Source organism: Etheostoma cragini, chromosome 7 (genome assembly GCF_013103735.1).
Source record: "Etheostoma cragini isolate CJK2018 chromosome 7, CSU_Ecrag_1.0, whole genome shotgun sequence".
Lineage (NCBI taxonomy): Eukaryota > Metazoa > Chordata > Actinopteri > Perciformes > Percidae > Etheostoma > Etheostoma cragini.
Window position 1 is genome coordinate 559,173 of NC_048413.1, and position 23,882 is coordinate 583,054.

The 23,882-nt window shown below is 42.8% G+C and overlaps 1 protein-coding gene across 4 annotated transcripts in view; it reads left to right on the forward strand.

Annotated features, from left to right (window-relative positions):
- The window catches only part of oprl1 (opiate receptor-like 1), an 89,479-nt gene that overhangs the window by 32,957 nt on the left and 32,640 nt on the right, over nt 1-23,882 (forward strand). For all 4 annotated transcript variants that reach the window (XR_004657371.1, XM_034877349.1, XM_034877350.1 and 1 more), the window contains exon 3: nt 23,704-23,791. Coding sequence is in view for 3 of the 4 variants with exons in the window: in XM_034877349.1 (XP_034733240.1) it covers nt 23,704-23,791 (88 nt within the window). In the remaining variant the exon portion in view is untranslated. The remainder of the gene's footprint in view (nt 1-23,703; nt 23,792-23,882) is intronic.

Sequence of the window (23,882 nt, forward strand, 5' to 3'; positions counted from 1 at the left end):
TTCCAGGTACAGCTAGCAAGTACGCTCTCCCCAAGAACACAAGTCCGTTCTTTGCTTACTTGGTATTGAGAAACGCCCTAGTACTTCCATACAGGGCCACGAAGGGATCAGCCCCAGCTCACATCCAGGACATGATCAAACCCTATACCCCAACCCCCCACTCCGCTCTGCATCAGCCAACCTGCCACCTCCCCCCTCACAGCGAGGGACCGCTGATCACTCAACAAAACCCTGACTCTGGCTCCCAAAAGGTGGGATGATCTCCCAGCTGACTTCAGGATGGCTGAAAGCCTACGCATCTCTTCTGACTACAATTCGGATGAACATGATGAAGGAAAAGAAGAGGAGGAAAAGAAGAGGAGAAAAAAATATATTCTTGAAACTTCACTTTCACACGTCTCTTTGTAGTTTTGCTCATTTAAAGCTAATGTACTTTCACTTACGACTTGTTGTACCTTTTAGGGTTAAAAGCACTTAATTGGAAGTAGCTTTGGATAAAAGCGTCAGCTAAATGACATGGGATGGAATGGAATGTCTTGCTACGTTTTGTCGGTGCTTAACGTGACCCAGGTGTAAATTACACACAGTGTCGGTGCTTGTGTTTAGAAAACCTCATTTGAAAGCTGGAACTGGTTGCATCGCATCAGAGAGCGGCAAAGAAAGCCGCTGAGATCAGAAGACGACGCTGCAGACGGCAAGAAGAAAGAGCAGGAGAGGGGGATGATGACTGTGATGGATGTTACATGCATGTATGTATGTAATGTAACTGGATTGTTGATGAAGGTGGGCAGCGGGAGGAGGAGAAGGAGGATGACAGGTGGGCGGAGGAGAGACTGAGAAAGATGAAATGAAAGATAAAATGAGAGAGAGCACGAGTGGACTGGAATGTGAAGGCTCACACCTATCTTTCTACTTGGTGTGTTGAGTGTTGGGGGGGTTGCTCAGCGGAGAGAGAGAAAGGAACGGAATAGAATAGAGGAGGAAGGAGAGCAAGATCATACTGTTCAAGACATTTTCAATGTGATTCAGAACGGGAAAGAATAATAGAATTTGAAATGGAAAAAAATTAACAATGGCATTGCATCGGGGGGGCGGGGCACAATATACAAGGGGATGCTTGCACAAGGCGGCCCAATTTGTCTATGTTTTGGCCCACCATGGATTTGATATGCTCATGCTTATTCTCCTCTTATTTTAAAAGGTATGAATACAAAAACGTACATTTTCTGCAGCCATACCTTTTGTCTGCGGAGAAATATTACGATATTCTTCAACATCATCATTAATTTTTGGCCCGTCGCCTTCTATTCAGATACATTTTGGCCCTTCGTATGAAAGAATTTAGTCACCTCTGCTATAGCGAGAGCAGAGTGTTGCATTGTTTCCATTGATCGTAGTTGATGTTATTGTCCAACACACCTGCACAGGAGAATTTGTGTGGATTTGTGTTCCTAAAAAAAGAGACAATCAACCCAAGACATAAATCTCAAGACCAATTCCTGAAGGGGACTTTCACGTGCCATGCCGTGTTGGGTTATGTGTTTTCACTGCAGGTGTGTGTCATTCTCTGCAGGTGTGTGCTGCTGATGACAGGCCAGCAGCTGAGGCTGATCAGCTGATCAGTGCTTGGCAGGTTAAGACAGGGCAGCATGGCTGTGTGCAGGAGAGAGGCTTCTATGGAAGACAGCATAGAGAGGTGCGAGGAGCTGCTCGAGACCAAATATGTGATACCTGTGCCTAAAGATTGGTTTCTGTGAGTGCAAGGTTAGAGGCTTATTGTGTGGGCTTTTAAATAATATTGAACATTAAACTTAACGTGTAATTGTACTTGTGAGCAGCGTACAATGGCAGCTTTTCAGCTGGCTGAGTTTGTGTCGGACCCTACTTTAGGTACGTTTGACAGGTGTACAAAGAAGGATCTACATGAGATTCTGGTATATTACTGTATTTCTGTGTCCGTTTCCCTCCGTAAGGCTGAGCTGAAGGCTTTGGTGTTAGAGGGTCTCGTTAGTCAGGGGGTTGTCTCTGTATCTGCACTTGTGTGCAGCCCTGATCTAGAGGGTGCAGTTCATTTACAGTCACTGTCTACACTGACCATAACCCACTTGTCTTTCTGGCCCAGTTGTGCAACAGCAATCGGTGCTTGACGCGCTGGGCACTTCTGGCCCAGGGTTACAACATCTGGGTAATTGCAAGAAGGGAGCCGACAACATTGTCGCTGACGCACTGTCCTGTGGGTGAGACTAGTTTTGGGGGACTTGAGTGAGTTTCTGCTTGGACAGGAGGATCAGTGTGGGTACAGATTATTTGATGGTGAACTTGTAAGTTGTGCTGATGTTCCGTGGGTGTGCATTGTGAGGAAGGGGCTGTGATGCGTGTGCCTATGTCCGTCTTCCTTTTGAAGATTGCTTTAAGTTGCCTCGTATTGTGCAGGCACAATAAAATTGCCTTATTTGCCGTTTGTTTACTGTCCTTAGTTTATTATTTTAAACAGTTTGTGTGATCCACCGCTAAACTACTTTGGGTCGTAACAGGGACACAATAAATGCAGCCAAACTTGTATAGTTGTTCCTCCACTGCTCTGCGGAGGAGGGTCTGGCTAGCCCACACAGTACTCTGGGATGGTAGAACAACGTGGTCTGGGTTATTGGCATTTCTTTAAACCAATCCAAATTGTCTTGGCCGGCTTCTGACAGAGCCGCTTTTCCTCTGCATAATAGCCTCGGGAAGGAACTTCTTTTGATATAACAGGTGTACATTCAGAAATCATTTTAATCATCAACAGAAAACTCAGATTGGACAGGTAGTCTAGCTAGCTGTCTGGATTTACCCTGCAGAGACCTGAGGACCAGGTAACCATAGTCCTCAGATTGGACAGGTAGTCTAGCTAGCTGTCTGGATTTACCCTGCAGAGATCTGAGGATCAGGTAACCATAGTCCTCAGATTGGACAGGTAGTCTAGCTAGCTGTCTGCATTTACCCTGCAGAGATCTGAGGACCAGGTAACCATAGTCCTCAGATTGGACAGATAGTCTAGCTAGCTGTCTGGATTTACACTGCAGAGATCTGAGGACCAGGTAACCGTAGTCCTCAGAAATCCACCATCCATTAAAGAAAGAGGAAGGTGACTGACATCCGAAAATGAGGAACATCAATCTGAATTTCCAGCAGCAACGGATCAATCCCCTAATTGAATCGTGGTTGATATAGACTAGGATCTCTATGACCGGGCTGCTCCTCATAATATTAGCAACAGGAGTCACACATTTTCTTACAGAGTTAAAGACTTCCATCTTTAGGTGGAGAAGGCCTTTTGACCTTTTGCAGTACCTTGGTGCAGTCAGTTTGCAAATTGTTTCTTTTCTCTCAGTAAATGGGTCGAAAGAAAAAGAGGCATTTATGTGGAAAAGATGGAGATTAAGTAAGATCATCATGGTGGCAGTGAGGGATGGAGAGCTAAAACGTGTGTGTGCACGTAGCCTCCAGGATATTGAAACCGAATTACATTTCCCATGTACATGTCCCAAATATGAAGACTTAATAACCAAATATTTCCAAATGAAAAACATACCTGGCTTCACTACAGACACTGAGGACAAACAACCTCCTCTTTTAATAGAAGATAAAACCATGGCATGGCTAGCAGCTAAATATGTCTCCTGACAAAATACAAGGCTCAATAAATACAGAACTTTCTATTTATCATGCATATTTTATCCTTTTTATTCATTTCAACTTACCCTTTGAGGGACATGCACAAAATGTATTTAGTATTACTCTGCACAATTATATCATAAGTATCCTGTTTACCTGCTTTATTATATCAGATGGATTTACTCCTTGTTATTTACCTGTATTATTATGCTTTGGCAAACCAGATTATATATTTTTTGTCATGCCAATAAAGCAACATGAAATTGAAATTAAAGAAACTGAAAGTGGGAAAGGATAACTACAAAACTAATTATGGATTTACCATTCACAAAGGCTAAAAGTTATTCTGGCAAAAAAACCTTGTGTGATTCTGATTGTGTGGAATGGCAGAAGGAAGGAAAAACTAAGTGAGAAAATGGAGAAGAGAGAGAGAGATTACATTTGAGGAGACAGAGGTGGGGAACATGGAGGGAGAGAGGGCGGAGGGAAGGACTGGATGAAGATGTGAGAGGACAGAGAGGTGATGAATGGAGACTCAACCTGTGTGGATGCCTTCAGGAGGGGGAAGAGAGGATTCAAAGTCCTGCAGGGTTTAGTTGAAGAGGATGAAAAATGAGTTGGATGAAAGGTGGAGAGGCAGACTTTCTGATAGACTGTTACAGCAAAGGCCAGCCCGAGAGTCAACAGCGTCGGGCACTTGTTCAAAAGCTGAAATAGACCTATATTATCTCGGCTGTAGTGTGTCCTTACCGCCATCTGGTATATAAATATATGTTCACACTCTATTTGGCAGCAAAGTCATGCACTGAAAATGTTACTTGAGTAAAAATATGTCAGTAACATCAGAAAAAAAGTACTTCAATGCAGAAAAATCCTTCCCTTTTAGAAACTGGAAGCTTGAAAAAGGGGTCAAAACAGTCAGTGTTTAATGGTCTAATGATGTCTGCTGGACTTGTAGGCCGTTTAATTTTTAACAAAATATATTTAATAAACTACATGAGTTTTTTATATATCGACATGTAGTGAAGTAGAAGTAGAAAGTGGCAGGAAAGAAAAGACAAGTACCTCAACATTTCTACTTAAATACAGTTTTTGAGGAAATGTACTTAGTTATACCACATATACATATCGGAAATTAGCTGGATACATTGTTAAATGTCATTTAATCGGACTCAAATCATCTCGAGGTTTTTCTATTGCCTTGGACTTGTTCTGGTCTTCCAGTTGGTCTTGGAAGTCTTTACAGTGGCTTCCTGTACCTCAAAGAATTGATTTCAAAGTACTTTTGCTAGTTTATAAATCACTAAACGGTTTAGGTCCAAAATACATTTCTGATCTGCTACTACACTATGACCCCCCCAGACCACTCAGGTCATCTGGGACAGGTCTACTCTCTGTACCCAGAGTCAGAACTAAACAGGGGGAGGCAGCGTTCAGTTTCTATGCTCCTCAGATCTGGAAAACACTCCCAGAAAGCTGCAGGTCTGCTGCTACTCTCGGTTCTTTTAAATCAAGGATGAACACTTTTCTTTTTGATGCTGCCTTTCTTTAAATGATGATATTCATTTCTTTAATGTTTAATTGCTTATGCTGCACTGTAACTTTTACTCTTATTTTATTTTTAACTGATTGTGTGTAAAGCACTTTGAATTGCCCTGTTTCTAAAATGTGCTCTAAAAATAAAGCTGCCTTGCCTTGCCCACCCCCAGCACTAGGTTGTTTTTTCTAAAGTAACGTCTTTCAAACAAAACATATTCAGAAAACAGGTACTGGTTTATTTCAAAGTGGGAAGTTGTGATTGGTTGCCTGGTATACACCTGGCTGCTTCATATACGTCAATCATCAGGTATCTGTGGTGGTGGGATGAAGTGAGGACCCAAATGCAGAGATGAGGAGGCAGGCAGGAGCCGGTGCACATGGGTTTATTTCAACACAGTTCAAAGAAAACACAGGGAGCCAAGCGGGCGGGGCAACATAACGAAAATACAAAAATCCAAAGGGTCCACAAATTCCAAAAACCAGGAGATAGGTTAGTCAGGAACAGGATGACAGAGGGAAAAACTCACAGGGGGGAGCAGGAACACCGACGGGGAACCCGCTGAGCCGACAGGACAAAGCAACATGCAGCAACAAGGCTAAAGGATCTGACAAGGGACAAAAGGAACACGGTGGTTAAAACAAGAGGTAGCGAGGTAATGGGGAACAGGTGAGACGTCAGGTGAAGCACATTAGGGCGGGGCTGGACAATCAGACAGACAAGACTAGACAAGACAGGAAACCATACTATCAAAACTGTTTGACATTTGAATAAGTCGACTTATTGTTACATTTTCAATTGGCAGTCCAGAATGTTCTTGTTACCCCCAAATAAAATGACTCAGCTTCTACAGTAATATAAAAAATTACACTTCAGCGTTATGTGTCTTATCCGACATGTTTCCATAAAGCCAGATTTCAAGGAAATCCACTGGATGCTTTTTGGCATGAAACAGGTAGAGGGAGCAAATGGAGCTTAATCTTTCACTATCTCATTATCCATTCCATGCAAGTAGATGGGAAATGTGGTTTTAATTTAAAAGTCTCTGGCTATTACTAATGTCCGCCATAGTGTCTCATCAGTGCACCAGTGTGTTCATGTTTGAAATAGCACCCACGGTACCTTTTAAAGGTCTGTATTGTTACATTTACAGTAAAATAACCACAAGAAAACCTTTTGTTTTGTCAGTTATCTCAACCCAGAGTATCCTGATTAGCAGCAGATAAACCCGCCGCAGGTCATTGGTCTGTCTCTCTCCTGTAATTGGATGGTCTCTGGATTTATCCATGGAGACATGGAGCACATCAAACCCTATCCAAACTCATCTCACACATGGTTACACCCGTGCCCTCAGGACAGTGGTGTGATGATAGGTACTATGACGGCCTAGAGGGAATGTGGAACCAGACAGGAGATGGTTCAGGATGGTACGATTTGGACAGACTTTGTGAAATATTTGCACAGTAATTTATCTAAAAGTCCCGGGAGAATCAGCTGATTTTTAGTCTGTCTTCTTTTGTGCTAGTACAGCCCAACCCCCATTAGAGATACAAAATGAGACCTATGACTAAAAAATTGCAGTTGTAGTGGTTCACGCTTATCAGGGCGTATCAGGGTGTAGCGGGGCACCGAGCAGGACCATGGGGGATGATTGAGTTTAAGATCACAGTAAAATAAGAAATGCATATGTTAAAGCTCAATAAGGAGAAGCTTGATCAAATAGTAGCCCGACATTGTCAAACATGCTCTCCCACACGGATACCTCCTAAAGATGAAATCGGCTGACATGTCCTCAGACGCCTCTCCCAGATCCTCCATCACTGACGCAAAACCTTCTGCTGCGCTTTCCAGTCGGAGATCACTTTCGGGTCTCATTTGTATGAATTTCCATTGCCTTCTTCCATATCTTGCTTAACGACGACCTAAAATAAATGAAACCACATGTAACTGTGCCGGCAAAAAACTTAGTGTCCTGATGTTGTAGACTTTGCTTGACTCATTAGACTTGGTAAATCGACCCCCACGGTGTCAAATTAGGGGCATCAAGCCAAGCAATTAACACACCCCTACCTTACCAGGTGCAATCACGAATACATGCATGTATAAATAAGTAAATACATAAATAAATGAAGGATATAAAAGTTGAACTGTGGTGACAAGTTTATGAAGAAAAACTTTTTGCTAGCTTTTACATTGTTTAACGTTTACGTTTACATCACTGAAAAGATTTCCACAACCTTGGACCTTGCTTGACCCTCCTATGTCCGCACACACACACACACACACATCACATCATTCTGTCTCCCACACATACAGGACACTGAAAACACACACATACCAGCCCAGTGTCATGGCAGGTCGGGAAAGGCTCAGGTTATTTACTCGACTGATTTGTGTACAGGTCACGTTAATGTTGTGATTTTTGTGTGTTGATTATGAATTTTGAAGTAATGTATTTCAATGGGAAGCCTATATCGTGATCACAGAACTATTACGATAGCAAGTATTGTTGAAAATATGAAAATGCGCGCAGGGAGGTTGGTCGGGGGGGTCAAACAACACGGGACCTTCACCCCGCGTGTGGCGTTCATTTCCCTGTCTTTGCATCCCCCAGAGACCAAACTCTAGTTAATTTTTCATTACTAGAACACAGTTTTCAAAACTCTACACACGTATCCCATAACTTTGACCCCAACCGGCCCAACACTGTGGAACCACAGCAGTGTGTTCACATGTTGACCCAACACAGTCTGGTGCCGAGCAAACGCTGCTGATTGCAGCGCTATCTTGTTTTAGACTTGTTAGTGAACACATACTGTATACACCGTAAATAGGGAACCCTCATAAAGTCTTTTTTAGAAATAAAGAATTACCAAATAAGAAAGAAACAGATATGCAATGTACTGTTTGAAAGAAACAGATAACAGGTACAAGAGCAAAGATACTAATATGTCCAGGGAAGATGTTTACTGTGTTATGTCTGAATATTTGGATGTATTGCATTTGTATGCTTTGGCAACATTGTTATTGAAACTTGTATGCCAATCAATCCCCTCTGAATGGAATAGAGAGAGAGAAAGGGAGAGAGAGAGAGAGAGAGAGAGAGAGAGAGATATCCAATGCAAATTTATAGATTAAGCACATTTAAGTGCTGTACAATCCGAAAAAAAAACATAGAAAGAACACAATGAACACAAAAACAACAAAAAGAAAACAGTTTGACATGAAATTAATAATAACATAGAAAGACAACTATTGTTTGTTGTATTATTCCAGAGTTTGGGGGCTACAACTGCAAAGGGGGAGAGAGAAGGAATACCCTGCAACCCAGAGGTTCCAGGTGTGTTCCCCTGTAGCCCGCAGCCTGCTGCGCCCCTCTGCCCGCCCGCCTGCAGCTGAATAAAGCCTCGGCCGTAATGCCCTCCGGAGCTGAAGGTTTTCGTGATAATGCACACTATTGGCCAGGGGACAGCAGTCAGCAATCACGAGGCAGCAATGAGAAGGCTGTGAAATAAAGATGCCGCTGACCAAGCACGCTTCCAGGTTTTACAGAAAAAAATCACTCATTATTTACCGCTGCTGTACGCACGCTGTATCGCTGTGTAGTAGGGAGGGGATGACGATTCTGCATGTGTGTGTGGGTGTGGGTGTGTGTGCTGCTGACAGTGGCAGAAAGTGTGACAGAATTGCAGGTGAGGCTCTAATGAACATGTCTTAGGGTGCACTCCTTCTCTCTGTAAAGTCCACAGATCTCAGTTCGTGACTCTTTTCAAGATAATGAGGGCAGCATTGCACCTTCTCTACGCATGACGGTGTGTGTGTGTGTGTGTGTGTGTGTGTGTGTGTGTGTGTGTGTGTGTGTAAATCACACAAAGGGAATGGCTTCATGGCTCTGGCCTTTTATAGTAACTGAGGGGCCAAATGATAATCCCGGCTTTGTGAGTCTGTGTGTGTAAGAGCTGATCATGTGGTGCCTCCTACACATCACAAGAGACGAGTGTGTTTTTGGAGCCAAGATGCTGAGTGTGAACAGAGAAGGACATGTTTCTCCGTTGGACTGCAGCTGCTTGTTAATTGGTGGCACGTCAAACGGCTGCCAGTATTGGATTCCTCTACGTTAGGGTCTGTTTGGGTGAAATTAACCATTGCCAGACCCTAATCCACCACGCTGTGGAGGAGAATAACCAAATAACTCAACCGGGAATACTGGCCTGTGGTTTCTTTGCCTATCACATGACGTCCCACCTGTTCCACTGGCAGCACGGGGAACAGTAGAGACACCTATGGGCTCTTGAAGTGACACTCCCACTCCACTGCACATTTGGAAAAGGCCAACTCCAACAACCTTTTATTGATTGCCTTTTCCTACTTCAGATTGTGAGCATCTAAATGCATTCTTGATCAATATGTTGTGATTTAACACATTCATAAATTAGCAGCGGGCCCCATTAGAAAGCCGTGAGGTATCTTCTGTGCTTGGAGTAAATCAAGGCTGCTGGCTTACTGCTGATATCATCACCATAAAATACCTTTTAAATTTATCAATATCCCAGAACAGTCTGTTCTATTACACTTTGAAAAAAGGAAAATAGAAGTGGTGGATTTGATTTAGATTATGTTGCTGGATGGATTGTGTTTTCTGCTGCAAAGCTTGTTTAAAATGTTTTCAGATAAGACAGTTGGCCATCTAGCTAAGTTGTGCTCGCATTCTTATTAGCCTTTGTTCCGACAAGCATTATTTTATGAGCTAACCTGCACATTGTTTGCAGGAATTCCACCTTGAAATTGTTTAGGCCTTTGTAAAATCTCAATAACTAAGTCTGGAGGCGTAACAATGGCGATCTGTTGACGGAGGCTGCTTTTATTGAGCGTCACTTCATCTGAAAGCAATTGTCTCAGACAAAGGCCCGTCTGACGCATCCGGGGCATTCATTAGCTGTTGGTTTGCTTGCAGCCCGTCACACCACTGTTGCTCTGTAGCAGGAGCATCAAACAAGAAAAATTAATGGAGCAGTGTTGTTTGTCTGAAAAGAACTCCACTGTGTATTAATAGAGCTTCTTCCTCGTTGGAACACAGCTTTTCTCTAAATGTTAAAGTACTGAACGACACTTTCATCATGTTTTGCCGCCTGTTTCCTGAATAGCCTTGTGTTGTCCTCTTGTCCTACGGTTTCACCACATAGAAGACCTGGCAAACAGAGATAAGAGTAGACAAGAGTGTGTGTGTGTGGGTCCTTGTTCAGAGACAGGAGAGGGAGAAGGGGGTAGCAAAAGACAGATGTCTCAAACAAGACATATTGAGAGGGAAAGGTGTTTGGCAGAGTCCCAGCTGTGATCATTTTGAGAGTTAACAACCGTGAGACTGAATCTAATTGTCACCTTCATGTTTGTTATGGATGGTAACGGTCAGTTGATTTTATTATGGTGAATATATCTGCCTCAAAGGGTTCATTTAAAACCAGGGACTGAATGATCAATCCTTTTTATGTCAAAATTCCAGTTTTTAAGAGCAACCTCAATTTCTCAGAATGTCTTCCCAATCTAGGTCTGTCTGATATCTAGGACAGCGAAGTGATGTCACTGTCAATCTGCCAGTCGGTCATATTTTACACTGGAAAGAGAAGAGAGGAAAAATAACTTAAAACACTAGTAAGCCCAGTCCTGTTATCATTCAAATTTTCATCTTCTGCTCGGAGGGAAAATGTCCCATCTGCGTCCTTACCAGACATCAGAATTTCAGTGTAGCCATCGGGGCTAATCTTCTTCATCTCTGTCTGGAAGGAAGAGAACAAGCTCCTCTCCTCACAGACGTCCTTGGTGAATAAAACCGACAAGATCAAAGTTTTGCTCGGTGCAGCTGTGCCTCCCTCTCCAGCAATGTTCACTTGTGAAACAAAGCCTTAAGTGAAGTGCTCAAAATGAAAGACACATTCTTCAACCACTTTGATACAACACCATCACGGTTAGAAAGGATTAGTTTGGGTTCTTTAAAGTGGGGTTCAGGTTAGTAGATGGCAGTTTGGAGAAGCAGGCAGGAGGACCGACACGGTACTTCTCCATACTGGTGGAGACACATTGTCACTCCCAGCGAGCCAAAAAGCATTTGGCATGTGTTACTGACGCAAACATCTTCTTTAGCATGTGCTCCAAGCCTTTTGCATCTAATTCAGATGCGCTTGGTCGGGACTCTTGGTGCCACATTTAAAAAAAGATGGTGGGTGGGGTTTCAAAATGGACGTTTCAGTGACACGGGACAAGGAAGGGACATGGACCCGGATCTCCTGGGTAAACTTACCTTTTGGATTCCAAGTCCATTCAGTCAAATATCTGTTGGTGAACTGCAAGAAAAGGTGCATGAGCTCCAGCGCCAAGGTACTGAGAGGCTACTCTGCCTCTGATTGGCTAGAACTTGTTTCATTGGTAGGTGGAGCAACAATGATTGGTTAAACCCAGCGCACCAAAAAGAAATCCCATGTGGACTTAAAAATTATTTTATTTTCATTTTTTTCTAAAATAGTCATACTCTGTAAATCCAGCACCAGGCCAGGGTACTTTAGGCCCTGTGGTTACCATGTTGGTCCTCATCCCTCTTGTGTCTAACCCCTGTACGGGAGAGGTATTTGACAGCTCCAAGTGCACATGTTGAAAATATGCCATCCATGTCTAATGATCTTTTCTTGTTCCTCTGCATGGTGCTGACAGAAAAAATCATTCAATCACTATTTTTCAAAGAGAACAAGACAGGTTGGTCTCCCAGCAATGATGTTATTTCGGGGGTTTAGCTGTCAAAAACACAATATCCATTCAAGCATTTGAATATAACAATAAGGTTCAACTGGCTCTTGAAAATACAAAGGATTAAGTTTGGTCAAGGTACGGCAATCAAAAGCCCATCTGGACCTCCGTACCACAAGTGTAAAAGGTGCTCTTTGGAGAGAGAGTTTTCAGAGACTGAACAGATCTCGTGGCTTTTTCCTGATGATATTCTGAATGAGCGATACAGATTCTCAAACAAAGCCGTGCAATCAGGAGCAAACTGGATGCATCGCCACAGGAACTTACATGCATTCATTTGGTGATGCAGAAAACCCAGGCAAGGATACTTTTATTTGCAACGTTGTCTTCTAAAGTGATTTCCAGGTATCCTTTCACTCACAGAGAATACCGTGCTGTAAGTATGATGGGCCATCTGGGACATTATTCACAATTACCTCACAAAGTGAAGTGAAATGCTTTTATACACACAAAAATGATACTCCCACATACCACCCTGAAACCTCACACCCACACAACGGAAATTATCTCATAAACACTACTGAAATGTTCTCATATAGACTAGGAGACTACTAAGAGCAAAATCCCATTTCAGTAGTAATGATTGAGCGCTTTTCCCAGTTGGCCCCTCATAAGAAAGCCAATAGATCTATTATGTCTCTAAAAACTCTCTCCTCCTGAAGACAACCTCTTACAATCCTGGCAACCAGGTCCAGGTTCTGAACTGCTTTTTATGGGACAGTGGCAGACCTAATTCTGGAGTATTACGTTGAAATCTATTAGCCTGTTCCTACCAGACTCTGATCCATTAGCCTGGTTCTACCAGATTCTGGTCCATCAGCCTGGTCCTACCATACTCTGGTCCATTGGCCTGGTCCTGCCAGACTCTGGTCCATTGGCCTGGTCCTGCCAGACTCTGGTCTATTAGCCTGGTCCTACCAGACTCTGGTGCATTAGCCCTGTCCTATCAGACTCTGGTAGATAAGCCTGGTCCTACCAGACTCTGGTCCATTAACCCAGTCCTACCAGACTCTGGCCCATTAACCTGGTCCTACCAGACTCTGGTCCATTGGCCTGGTCCTGCCAGACTCTGGTCCATTGGCCTGGTCCTACCAGACTCTGGCCCATTAACCTGGTCCTACGAGACTCTGGTCCATTGGCCTGGTCCTGCCAGACTCTGGTCCATTAACCCAGTCCTATAAACTCTGGTCTATTAGCCGGGTCCTACCTAGTCCTTTCACGTCGTATTCAGTGTTGCCTTTTTGCTGTAATATTTTTTTTTGCATATTTTTCATAGTTAATTGGTCCATTTAGTAGTAGTAGTAGTATTAGTAGAGTTGAATGACACCAAATGCACTCTACTGTATGTGAAAGCGCACAGAGCCTGAGGGAGACAGCCTTAACAAAGACCATGGTATCCATAGATGTATGAAATAACAGAACACAACTTTTCCATCTCTGTTATGCCACCTGTTATCTCTGACTGAGGCTTCAGCTCGGGAGGGGGAAGCCTGGCTGTGAGCTAGAGTCAGCCCCTCCGGTGTCACTGGTTCAGGGGGTTTTAGTTGTGTGTGCGTTTGTGCGTTCATGGGGATCAGCTGGGTTTTGGTGTTTGCCGGGTTGGACGGGTTGCTAGTCAAGGGCCGCTTGAGTCTCTTTTTCTCTGGATTGAATTCTGTATTAATAAAGTGGGCTTTTGTGTTTGTGTGTGTGTGTGTGTGTGTGTGTGTGTGTGTAACACTCCATTATCAGCGTGACCCGTGGGACTGCAGTGAGTGGGATAAATGAAGAACTGTGGGAGATATACACTCGCCGAACAACTTCACCTTATTAGCTGCTTAAAACGGCATCTCAATGGTTGGTAACCAGTTACAAATGAGGCTCGTTGGGAATAAAAGGAGTTAAATGGACGTATGCTTTTTAAGGGTAATTAGGGAAATTATGTATTATAATGGGTTTGATTAAATCTTATGCTGACTGTTTGCCAAGCCCAGTAGACTGAATTTAAATGGAAGCATTTCCCTGGCAGAGGACCCCCAGACCCCCTGTTTTAAGTCCCCCCCACCCCCACACATATAGAGTCAAAGTAAGCGCTGAAAATCGCAACAATAAAAATGTCAAAAAACTTTGGACGAAACATCAAAAGATGCACCCTCAACATCGATGAGGTGACAAAAATGTCGGAAAAAGTGATAATGTTGAAAAAAAGTGACAAAAACAGGTTTTTTTCATGGTTGACGGGAAGACAACACAAGGGTTAAGCAATAAATGGAAAGCCATAAAACTATACAAATTATAGAGTGTGGTCTAGACCTACTCTATCTGTGACGTCTCTCGAGATAACTCTTGTTATGATATGGATATATATATATATATATATATATATATATATATATATATATATATATATATATATAGAGTTACCTTGCCAGATAGATCCAACTGGAGTAGCTCTAGCTTTTCAGCAACATGGTGCACAAAGCTATGTGAGTGGATAGTTTCTATGTGACGGCTCAGACTAAATTCCTAAAATGTTTATGTTAAAATTGGAATCATTGGAATCCTCACCATACATGCCGACAGTCTAAAGCGCACATGTTTCCATAATCCTCCATTATCTTCCTGCTGCGCAATTGAACCCCCTTCCAGCTAGGCAACAGTAATCCCACATCCATTGGACTGCTTCCAAAGACTTGAAGATGTTGAACAAAAGGGCTGACGATGTCACCAGAGCAGAGCTGTGCTAATAACGCTGCTGCCGCAGCTGGCGGCCATGGATTGCACTGTGATTGCCATCGAGACAGGCTTTCCTTCAGGTGGTCTTCCCTCTGAAGAGGCCTCATACTGCGGCAGGATCCAGATAAATGGGTCATTGTGAATAGGTGGCTTTAAAGCACAGAGGGAGGGGAGTGGATGAGTCACAAAGAGACGAATGAGAAAAAAAGTAACGTTAATCCAGCAGATGTAGCAGAGTTGAAGGGTTCTGTTGATTAATGATGCTTTCGGGGGACTTGGTGCTTTTTGACCCGCCCTCACAACACATTCTCAGTCCCCTCGCGTCAAAAAGCAACACCTGGTCCGGTATCTTTAACATGTGTTGTTGACGCAAATGTTTTTGGTGTGGACCAGAATCATGAGGCGGGTACTCACTTTATTATTCACTTTCGTCAACATTGCGAGACACGGCATGGCCGCGGTGGAGGTCTGCGCTCCCCGAGAGCCCTTTCAGTCTTCCTGTCAAAATTGAAAGTAAACGTTGACGTTTTTAATCAATGTTTTTAATTTTTCTTACGATTTTGTCGCTTTTTCAACACTTTTTCCAAAGTTTCAAGAAGATTTGTCCCCCAGATCTCTGACTTGAGTGTCATTCAATAAGTCTCGGTCTTGACTCGATCCCAACTAGTCCTGTCTAGTGCTATCTTGAACTTGTCTTGACTCGACAAAGGTGGACTTGACTACAGCCCTGCAAGAAATACTTGATGAGTTTAACTCCCCATGGATCTACATGTCCCCCATGGATCTACATGTCCCCTATGGATCTACATTTCCCCCATGGATCTACATGTCCCCTATGGATCTACATTTCCCCCATGGAGCTAACACGTCCCCCATGATCTTACAGAAAAATGTAAAAATACATCTCTGTCTGTGCAACAGGTAACCGTGTTCACAGCAAATACAGAATATTTCATGAACTAGATTTTGGCTCTTGTTACATAAAGCTACATTAATAGGTTAGCACACACACACACTGATTCCACAGCAAGTCCAGAATAGGCGCTCACACACACACATGTGCCAGCGTTTGACAGCTCGTTCAGACCGACACACTGCAGCCCAGCAGCTTGAGATTCAAAGTGTTAAATTATTAATATTTGAAACGGAAAAACGCGTTGGATGAAAGAGTCCTCCAAAAGACTAATTTCATTATTCAGATTTCCTTTCTCCTCCCTTCATTAATGAAGAAGCTGAGAGGAAAGCCTGTCAGAGATACACATGGGAAGTGATGAAGAAAAAAAAGGAAGGAAGGAGGAGAGCGGGATCGAGTGAAGGGAGGACGCAAAGTACAGGAATAGGACAACATCATCTGCCAAGAATAAATCACACACGTTCCGTTGAACCAGTGGAATGGAATGGACATTTACTCTAGTACTGTACTAAAGTCATAATTATGAGGTACTTGTACTTTTCTTGACTTACGTGTCTTTTCTTTTCATGCCAGTACTTTTACTTGTAATACTTAAAATACATTTTCCTGATGATACTTACTAACTGCAAGTACTTGTAGAAAAACCTTCCAAAATGTAAACTATCAAAATTGTCTTTGTATTTGTCCGCTCTAAATAGTAGATTTAAAAAACATGTTTTTGTTGTAGTTCTAATGTAGTAATTCTATATTCATGTTTCTTGTTTATGCACCCCAAAACAAAGTAAATTCAGATTTTTTTCCATAGTCATAGTGCTGCTGTGGAAGTAATGGAATGAGTCGGCCACCTCACTGCCCACACGTTGAGAAGAAACCATGGTTACACAACATTCATACGGCTACCGTTTCCCCCGCAGACGGGGCGGTTCATCTTGGAGCTTGCTGCTGTAATTGTACCCTACACCTTAACGAAGGGTGCCTCATTCAGTCACACTCACACCAGGGCGGGGGAGTGTACGGGCTGCATAGTCTCGCATTGCAAGACCTTCCTCCCCAGCGCAGCATTCTGGGATTCATGTTTTTAGGTATAAAATACTGCCTCTGTATATTAAAATGCCTCTGTGAACACCTTTGGAACATAGACAGGAGTGGCAGTGTGTTGATAACTTTCTGGCTCCGGGTCGGAGAACCACTCTCGGTTTCCCTGGTGGTTTGGCTGAGTGATGTTATCAGCCAGAGAAGAGAAGAACACACACTGGGCCTGGGAACCGGATTCCTGGTGTCCTTTGTTATTGGCTGAACAATGAAATACTTTATTAAAATGCAGTAAATGAGCCAAATCAACATGGATATGAGTGTGAAGAGCGCACATGCTGCAGCTTTAACTTTGAAAGGACAAGGCCAAATTAAGTCTGCAATAATGCTCAAACGAGCTTCTTCTTTTACTCTTAACAGGAATAAACAGCCAAAAAGGGAAAATCATGAAGAATACTAAGGCTGCCCGACATGACTCAAATATGCAATAACATTGAATATCAAACAGATATTACAGTGTACTCAGTTCTGCTGCTTTTAATATTTAGTCAGAATACAACAGACTGCTTGTTGAATTTAAACCAAATGAAGGGAAATATTTTATTTATTAACTTGAATGGAAAGGCAGAAAAAAAGAGTGGCAGCAACATATTAAAGTGCCTTTTTTACTGATATTTCATTTTAGCAAACACAAAAAAAATCCCTTTAGTGTCACACACTGTGTCATCCGAGCATCATGTGTGTATTGTGCAAGTTAATATTGCGAAGATTAAAAAATAAAAAAAGCACGTTGTGCTGCCCTGACACACATGTGGAAGCTAGAAAGCTGCTCTCAGTCCGTGTTAGCTTTGGTCACTGTCGGGGCTTTTCATCAGATTCAGATCCTTCACGTAAGTAAAAGTACTAGTACATCACTGTAAATATACTCTGTTACAGGGTAAATTCCTGCATTAAAAATGTTTCTTAGGTAAAAGTATGTTAGTATCGTTTAATCTTCCACTCAACTTGTAGGCTGTCATATTGTAGGTAGTTTAGTTTAAAATAAAAATCACATTTAATGAACATGTGTTTGTGTGCAAAACACTTCATTTGTAAAGTAACAAAAGCTGTCAGATGAATGTAGTGGAGTAAAAAGTGGAATATTTCTCTCTGGAGTAGAAGTAGAAAGTGGCATGAAAAGAAAAGACTCAAGTGAAGTACAAGGGCCTCAACATTTGTACTTAGGTATAGTACTGGAGTAAATGTACTTAGTTCTGTTCCACCAGTGCTTTAAAATGGAGTAGGACAGGCCGGATTTTGGTTGCCCAACCTTTACCATGCTTCATTTGTTGATATTAGCTTGCAGATTGGATTTTGTTCAGAGGATAATTGCCCTCTTGGTGTTAATGAGAAGTCAAAAGAGAATTAGAGAGCGAGCTGAGGAATTAACAGGCAGGAGAGAGGGAACGGAGCGAGAGAGGCATGAAGCAGTAAGCCCTCTTTAATGAACGGCTTCATATTTCATGCTTATCCTCGAATGCAGGCAGACAGTGAATGCAGCAGATGTGTGTTCCAGCTGCTGTCCAGGAATGGAAGTGGTCTTCTCTCCAAGAGAGACCTGATACTCACTGGTGTCTCTTTATCTACAAGGCTCTGATTGGAAAACTAGCATCTTGCTTTACAGAACTCCTCTGGTTCTCAGAGGGACGTTACCGGACTCACTCTGCCGACTGGCTTTACTTCCTGTTCCCCCGAGCTCAGTCTGAAGTGGGCAAAATGTCTCTTGTGGCTGGCCGGACTCACAACAAAGACTTTGATGAAGAAAAATCTGGAAGTCAATGGGTTGAATATGATCTCTTTATTCTCACAAGAGAACTGAGACACTGGCATGGCCCTGGCTTCTTCAGTCCTTTTGTTCTTTTTGGCCGGCCTGCCATAGTTTAGGTTAAATCTTTGGTAGTTAATTCATGTGAATACAACCAATTACTTCAAAGCTATGGTGGGTAGTCACTGTCTCCCCCATGAGGAATTCTAAGTAATGACAACAAAACCGTCCACGCGTCCACATGGTACAAGCCTAATAATAACTCCTCGCGGGCTGTTTTGACTGGAGCTGCCATGAAGTTGCTCTCTTTGAAGCCAAAAAGAAAACTACAGAAATCCCACTTCCTAAATATCTCTGGAACAGGCTAGTAGGAGAATATCTGTCCGCTCTGAGTAATCTACACTGTCTGATACCGACTGCAGTCTCCCTTTGCTCAGGGATCCCTTCTCTGTCCTTTGTCTCTCTGGTCTTGCCCTGCCAGCAGCTTTGCTCTCATGACTGTAATGCAAGCTATACTTTAACTGCATGACAGAGAGGAACAGGTCTAAATATCAGGGGGCGGTTAATGTCGCTAGAGATAGAGATGGAGCTCTCACTGGGACACAGGAGGTAGAGACAAGGCTCCACGTCCTCACATCCTGTCCAAAATACCAGGCTGTCAGAGGGGAACACACACACACACACCCCCTCAATTTAAACATCCAACACCCGCCCCATGTACTCACACACACACTCACACATTTCCTTCAAGAAAACAGATTTTTGATGAGAAGAGTGAAATGTATCACAGCCTGTGGGCATTTTTAGACATCTTTTTAAATTCACCTTTTAAGAGTATTAATTGAGTGTGTACTGTTCCAATGTGTTTGATGTCAAAATGTTCAGAACTAACTCAGCTTTCAGTTTAGTGACACCCAATATGTTCCAGAGCAATGTATGAAGAGCTAAAGCCGAGATAAAATGCCCACATTAAATTGTTTTGGTGCTTGAAATGAGTGTACAAAAGTCTTGGGTTCACAAAGTAGCTTTATTAAAATATTAAATAAATCACCAAACATCGCTTGGACTCGCCGGTGCGTCTTTGTCCTCAGAGGGTTAAAGAGAAATGTTCCGATGCTGGTACCTGTATCAGAAAATCTTCCAATACCTCCGGTAGTTCAGTTATGTTCTCTTTCGGTTATGATTGATGTTCATGTTTCACAAAATGTTTAACTTGACAACAAAGAGACCCACAATCACTTCCATACAGGGATAGTAGTATATAGTGATATTATAGTATATTTAATATAGTATATGAGTAAAGGAGGGAAGGTTTTGGAACACAGCTCTAGAAAGACCTGTGGAGACAGAAGACAAGACGTTCTGGGGGAGATAAAAGGATAGCTATACATATATAGATGTACAGGCTTGGCTGGGTAGACCAGGTCCCTGGTGGAAAGAGAGAGGGGAGGAACGCTGAACCGCCATGAAATATTCTCTCTGAAGAATCTGCTGCTAGTCTTCAGTGTGCAGAGAGAGGGAGGGGAGGAATGTGAGGGCGAGAAAGAGCTGGGGGAGGACAGGAAGGCAGAGAGAAGAAGAGGGAGACTGGAGAACATAAAGCTGGAAAATAAAAATCTATCTATCTATCTATCTATCTATCTCTCTATCTATACATCTACTGTTTTATTTATGCATCTATCTATCTCACCCAGTCTCTCTCTCTGTCTATCTATGCATCCATCTCTATCTCTCTATGTAGATGAGGAGCAATGTAAGGAAGGACCGAGGGATTGAAAGGAGAGGGAATTTTGAGGTTGGGGGAAGGTAGATAAAGAGAGAGAGAGAGATAGAGAGGAAAGAAGCTGAAGAAAAAGTGAAGATGGGTTACAGGGATGGAGATGGATGCAAGATGCTGAAAAGGGAGGTGAGAAGTGAAAAAAGAGTGATTGGATGAGAGAGACAGGGTACAGGGAGAAACAGAGAGAGGAAGAGAGGATGAGAGGACGAGACAGAGGCTGCAGCCTGTAATAAAATAAACCACCTAATTAAGAGCCTTTTCACTGCCAGCTGACGTTCAGAGTGGACTTAAAGAGACGGGCGCCTATTAAGGACACACTTCCAGTCAGTCACTTGGTCACAGTGAGATCGAGCCACATGGAAATCTACTGGCGGATAAAAATGATAATAACATTGGTCTGGATTAATATTATGGAAAGTGGTTTTGGTTCAGCAGAACATCCTTCAGCAACGTGTTTCCTTTTGTCTCTCTTCAAGACTAAACCATCCCCCCATGTGTAGTATTTGTTCCCACCCTCTAATACATGTGTCAAACTCAAAGCAGATTTTGATCTGGCCCCTTTATCTATTTAAATTACCAATCAATTTTGCCCCACCTAGTCAATTTTTGCAGTGTTTTTGTCCCTTTTCCCCGTGTTTTGCTGCTTTTTCCAACATTACAGTATGTGTCCCTATGAAGGCTGAGGAACGTTTTCCCTGACTTTTTAAGGACTTTATGTCGACCAAACTGTAAGTGAGAAGATGCAACAGTACAGTCAAAGATATTTGACTATTACCAATTAAATAAAAGCATGTCAATAAACCATACACTGTATGTCTGGCTCTTGATGGGATTCTCATTGTCACTCTTCCACCGGACAGTCTCATTCCACAACTTTGATTTGCAGCTCTTCTTGAATATTCTTCATCTCTTTGTTCATGTCATCCAGCGTTAGATTTGAAGATATCTTACATCAAGTATCATAGAAGTATTGAATATATCTTTCATACAGCATAGACAAAGGCAGGAAGGAGGAGAGAAATGAGAAAGAGCTGAGAGCATGGAGGCAGATAACGAAGACAGAATAGGAGGGAAGATACAGAGAACTCAGAGTTAGAGGAAGGTAATGAGATGGATGAAAGGATGAAAGACAGATGTTGAGATGCGGGGGACTAGATGATTGAAAGACCTGAAAAAGAGAGCAGGGGTGTACTTTGAACATTGAACATTGTGATTTCAAGAGGACACCAGGAGGACAAGAAAGAAAGAAGGGGATGTTTTGAGGAAAAAAAGCAAAAGTGCAAAAGAGCCCGAGGCTCAACTCAAAGGGGGGGGGGCGTAGGCGCTAACATTTGACTGCAATGCGTTTTTGTCAAGTTTTATCCAGGGCAGCTGAAACTGGGGGGGGGGTTCTGCAGAGTTACAAAACCAGACGCACGGACACACACTCATAAAACCACTGACTCATTTATTTTTTAATTTGATTTTAAATTTAGGATTTAAGTAACATTAAGGTATTTGGGACTGTTATCCCCTCAGACAATTTTTACCAATAGGCCAGTAATAGAAGTAAGAGAGAAATACCTTTTCTTTTTCTGTGGTGGGATCAAAAATATCAAAGTACTAAATAAAAAAAAACAAATCATTTTAGCAAGACAAGGCAGCAAGATGAAATAAAAACAACGGGAGCCCTCAGGGCGAAGCAGGCAGCAGACCACAGGGCTCATTGCTGAGAACTGGACCTGGACAGGAACCAAACGGCAGAAACAAGACAAGCAAACACAGCAGGGACCTAAACCCCCGGGTCACATCAGGTTCACCTAGTCTCGCTGGGCCAGAAGGTCTGGCTAGTCCACACAGCATCCCGGGATGGGAGAAACGTGCTCTGGGTTATTGGCATTTCTTTAAACCAATCACAATCGTCTTGGGCGGAGCTAAGCACCGGACGGAGCCACAGTGCTTCAGCTAAATAGACTCTGGAATGAAGTTGTTTTGGTGGAACCATAGAATGTAAATATTAGAGGACAGAACATCCGGTCCAGCAAGTGCTGCAAATGCGGAACTTGGTTTCTGTAGAAGTCTGTGAGAAAGTGACCCTACTTCTCATTTAATTCATTACCTCAGTATACATTTTTATAAAGAGTGTATGGTCTCAATCACTAGTTTTAAGTCTTCTGCAACACAGACTGATGTTCATTTTTTGAATTATGTTCTTATTGATTTTGAACTGGGCGGTAAAGCAGGGGGTGTTTTAGGGCGTGGCTATGATGTGATTGCCAATGAAAGTGTGTAACGTAACATAGAGTCTAAGGGCTCCTCCCTCTCGTCTAAAATCATCTCATCTGCAACCAATATGGCAGCAGATCTCCACAACCACTGGGTGACCTCACACATGTGCTGTCCATTAATATACAGTCAATAGGTGGATCAAGTGTATGTTCAACAGTAGTTTTAGTTGTTCAAGATAAAACTCTGATTGGACAGGTAGTCTAGCTAGCTGTCTGGATTTACCCTGCAGAGATCTGAGGACCAGGTAACCATAGTCCTCAGATTGGACAGATAGTCTAGCTAGCTGTCTGGATTAACCCTGCAGAGACCTGAGGACCAGGTAACCATAGTCCTCAGATTGGACAGATAGTCTAGCTAGCTGTCTGGATTTACCCTGCAGAGATCTGAGGACCATGTAACCATAGTCCTCAGATTGGACAGATAGTCTAGCTAGCTGTCTGGATTTACCCTGCAGAGATCTGAGGACCAGGGAACCATAGTCCTTAGAAATCCACCAGAGTTTAACAGAGTATATCAGGCGGCACTGGTGCAATTGTGGAAGTGGAAAGTCTTGGATATAGACTAGGTTTACTTAACCGAGACCAAACCTTTGAGGGTCAAAGGACACTTACTTGCATTTATAGTTTTGTAATGTCAACTTCTGGAGACGGCTACTTGTGATTGTCTCACAACCCGTTTTCCAGTTTCAACTGGACGTTTTGGAATTTTACAAAATGTGAAATTCAGAGGGGACCTGGGATTAAAAGCATGATGTCACCACTTCCAGCCATTTGAGCATGGCAGGCTGCTGTGTTTTACAGAGATGTGTTATAAGACTAGGTTTATTATTTGTATTATTATTACAAGCTTTTTTAACTTAGTACTTTGGTGTTTTTCAATAATAATAGTAACAACAATCATGTATACTTTGTAAGAGCACTAAGACTCTGCCAAGGAGGTGAGCTGGCACCTCTCCAGCTACCAGTCCACCGCCATACTTTGATCTGTATGGGGACTTGGACCCGGGACCCTCTGGTTCCCAACACAACTCCCTATGGACTAATCTACTGCCCGCCTACTTTTGGTTTAATTCTGTGACATGGGGTACACAGCAATGGGTACTTCCCAATCACGGATGTGTTATTTTTGTGTGTGTGTGTGTGTGAGACCTAGAGCATGTCTCAAGCTTTCTCATTTGACGGGACCTTTGTGTTCCTTCTCCACAGATACACCAAGATGAAGACGGCAACCAACATCTACATCTTCAACCTGGCTCTGGCTGACTCTCTGTTCCTGGCTACTCTACCGTTCCAGGTAGGACACGGGTCAAACCCAAGGCCATGGGCCGAACCGGGTCCCTCCTGAATTTTGATCCGACCCGCAGATCAATTCAGGTTCACAATAT